This window comes from Priapulus caudatus, unplaced genomic scaffold, assembly GCF_000485595.1.
Source record: "Priapulus caudatus unplaced genomic scaffold, Priapulus_caudatus-5.0.1 Scaffold6085, whole genome shotgun sequence".
Taxonomy (NCBI): Eukaryota; Metazoa; Priapulida; class Priapulimorpha; order Priapulimorphida; family Priapulidae; genus Priapulus; species Priapulus caudatus.
The window spans coordinates 702-3,532 of NW_014583146.1; the positions used below are offsets into that span (position 1 = coordinate 702).

At 57.1% G+C, this 2,831-nt stretch overlaps 1 protein-coding gene across 1 annotated transcript; it reads left to right on the top strand.

Annotated features, from left to right (window-relative positions):
• The first annotated feature begins 1,932 nt into the window (after window positions 1-1,932).
• On the top strand, window positions 1,933-2,574 carry LOC106820047 (collagen alpha-1(I) chain-like). The gene has a single exon (XM_014824605.1). It carries the CDS (start codon window positions 1,933-1,935, stop codon window positions 2,572-2,574), a length of 642 nt encoding a protein of 213 aa, XP_014680091.1.
• The last annotated feature ends 257 nt before the right edge of the window (window positions 2,575-2,831 follow it).

Consider the following 2,831-nt stretch of genomic DNA (forward strand, 5'->3'; position numbering starts at 1 on the left):
GGGCGTTGTCGCCGAACACACCCCACAGAGGGCGCTGTCGCTGACAACACCCCACAGAGGGTGTTGTCGCCGAACACACCCCACAGAGGGCGCTGTCGCTGACGACACCCCACAGAGGGCGCTGTCGCTGCCGACACCCCACAGAGGGCGTAGACAGCAGTAGAATGGACCGACGACGACGACGACATCTCTCATTGGCTCGCCGCCTCGCTATCTCTCCGCCAATCCATCCATCCATCGTCGTCTCATTGAATACGCAAATTTTACCGATTCACCGATCTTTTGATCGTCCGATTAGAAAACAACACATCGATACAACACATCGTCATGCAAAATATGTCGCGAATTGATTTACCCTCCACCCTCGAGATGCTAACTACCGCCACAATTCCGATCTGACGAAAAAGTCCATCTAGGGCTGGATGAAGCAATATTTCCCTATATTGCTAATGATGCCGCGATTTTGACATCACATGTATGATGTCACACCGATGACATCACATGTATGACGTCACACCAATGACATCACACCAATGACATCACATCAATGACATCACACCGATGACACCACATCAATGACATCATATGTATGACGTCACACCGATGACATCACATCAATGACATCACATCAATGACATCACACCACCAGGTAGATACGCACAACAACAGAGACAAACATTTTTAATCCTCCATGGCTATACGCAAGCTAATGTCCTATGCTAGAGAGGGAGGGTAGAGAGAGAAAGAGATGGAGAGAGATATGGAGAGAGAGAGAGAGTGGAGAGAGAGCTGCTGCCGCTGCTAGCTACTGTCTGCTGCTGCTGGCTGCTGCTGCTGGCTGCGGCTGCTGCCTGCTGCTGCTGCTACTGCGCTGCTGGCTGCTGCTGCTAACTGCTCGCGCTACTACTACTGTTACTCGCTTGCTTAGCTGCTGCTCGCTGCAGGCCATCGTTTATTAGGGCTAAACCAATCCGTTTTAATGTGAGAGATAACGAGCTCTGCCTCCCTCCTTACAGTATTAGCTCTCATCTCCGCGAAGATCAGGCTGGCGCCGACGCTATTATACGCGACACCTGAGGAGGCAGACCAAACAAGGTGTGTATATGCAAGGGATGAGGAGGTAGGGAGGCGAGGGAGAAAGGTGGCTGCTGTTATGACTGGATTTCGGGAGGGTGTGCGGCCCTGGATAGGTAAAAGTTTCCGGCGCTAGAGAAATCGCACATTAGCACTTGACACAGGCAAACCGTTTGAACTACGATAAACAATGTATTTTGTAACGCTTTGTTTGTACTTATGTCGCCAACAGATGAGCAGACACGTAGACCATTAGAGGCTCCACAACCACGCTTCTCGATTGTTTTGGCTAAAACTCTCAACTGTTCGACCGCTAACAGGCGATAACCGAACGGTCGAATTCCGAGAAAAGAAATTGAAATGCCGACCTGCGTACCCAATTACATATTATCATATTGATTTTACTTCACATAAAAAACAAATCACAAAAATTATCGCTAAGATCCGCGACCGCACTTTTCTCGATTTCAGTCGGAAGACACGCGCGATGATGAGAGATGACGATGACGATGACAATGACGATGACGATATCATGATGATAGACAGATGATGATGAAATGTACGATGACCGGAGATGAGCGATTAGAACGGAATGAGATGATGAGACAGATGATGATGATGATGAGAACGGTGATGATGATGACCGGCGTACTTTCAATCTGCTCACGCAGGAGTACACAAAGCTAAGAGCGTTCAGGCCGTAGCCAACCACAGGAAAGTGCGTACTTCGGCAACTGACATTACCCACAATGCTCATGCGACAGTCAGAATGGCCGGAGGACACGTCGCCGCGGGCAACTCGTCGCCGGCGGCAGACCGCCTCCACGCGGCCGACGGTAGAAAAGCAGCGGCGGGGCGATGAATGAGGGACCACCGGGCGCGGCGGAGCCACCCGGCACAGCGGGGAGCACGGGCGGCGGCGAGGGGAGCCACCGGGCGCGCGGGGACCACTCCGGCACGGTGGGGGAACGCACCGGCGCGCGGGGGCCAGCTTGGAGCCACGGCCGTGGGGGCGCGGCGGAGCACCGGGCGGCCGGGAGTCCCACCCGGGCACGGTGGGGGCCGGCGGGCGAGCCACCGGGCGGCGCGGGGGCGCGCGGGCCAACCGGGCGCGCGGGGCGAGGCCACCGGGCACGGTGGGGGCGCGGCGGGGAGCGCCACCGGCGCGGCGGGGAGCCACCGGGCCGGGTGGGGGGCGCGCGGGGAGCCACCGGCGGCCGGCGGGGCCGGCCGGGGAGCCACCCCGGGCGCTGCGGGGGACCACCGGCGGCGGGCGGGGGGGGGGCACCACCCGGGCACGGTGGGGGCGCGGTCGGGGAGCCACCGTGCCGCGGGCGGGAAGCCCACCGGGCGCGGCGGGACCACGCCGGCGCGGCGGGAGCCACACCGGACGCGCGGGGACCACCGGGCACGTGGGTCTCGTCATGGGAGCCAACGGGCGCGCGGGGACCACCCGGTGCGGCGATGGGCCGTGTGGGTGGGTTGTGCAGTAACATGTAGCATGTTGGGCAATTTCCTAGAGAGGTGTTGTTGCAGCTGGTGGGTGGCACGTAGAAATATTGTGAAGGCTAGATAAATCCGTATATAATACTGACATTGTTGTCCTTTCCTCCTCTTGCCGCTGGCTGGGTTTCTCTGCCATGTGTCTTTCTCTCTCCTCACTCACTATCTCTGTTTGGCTTGCTTACTTGTGCGCTCTCTCTTTCTCTTTTCTATTTGTGACTTCTTTCGCTTTTCCTTTCCTCTTTTATTTTCAT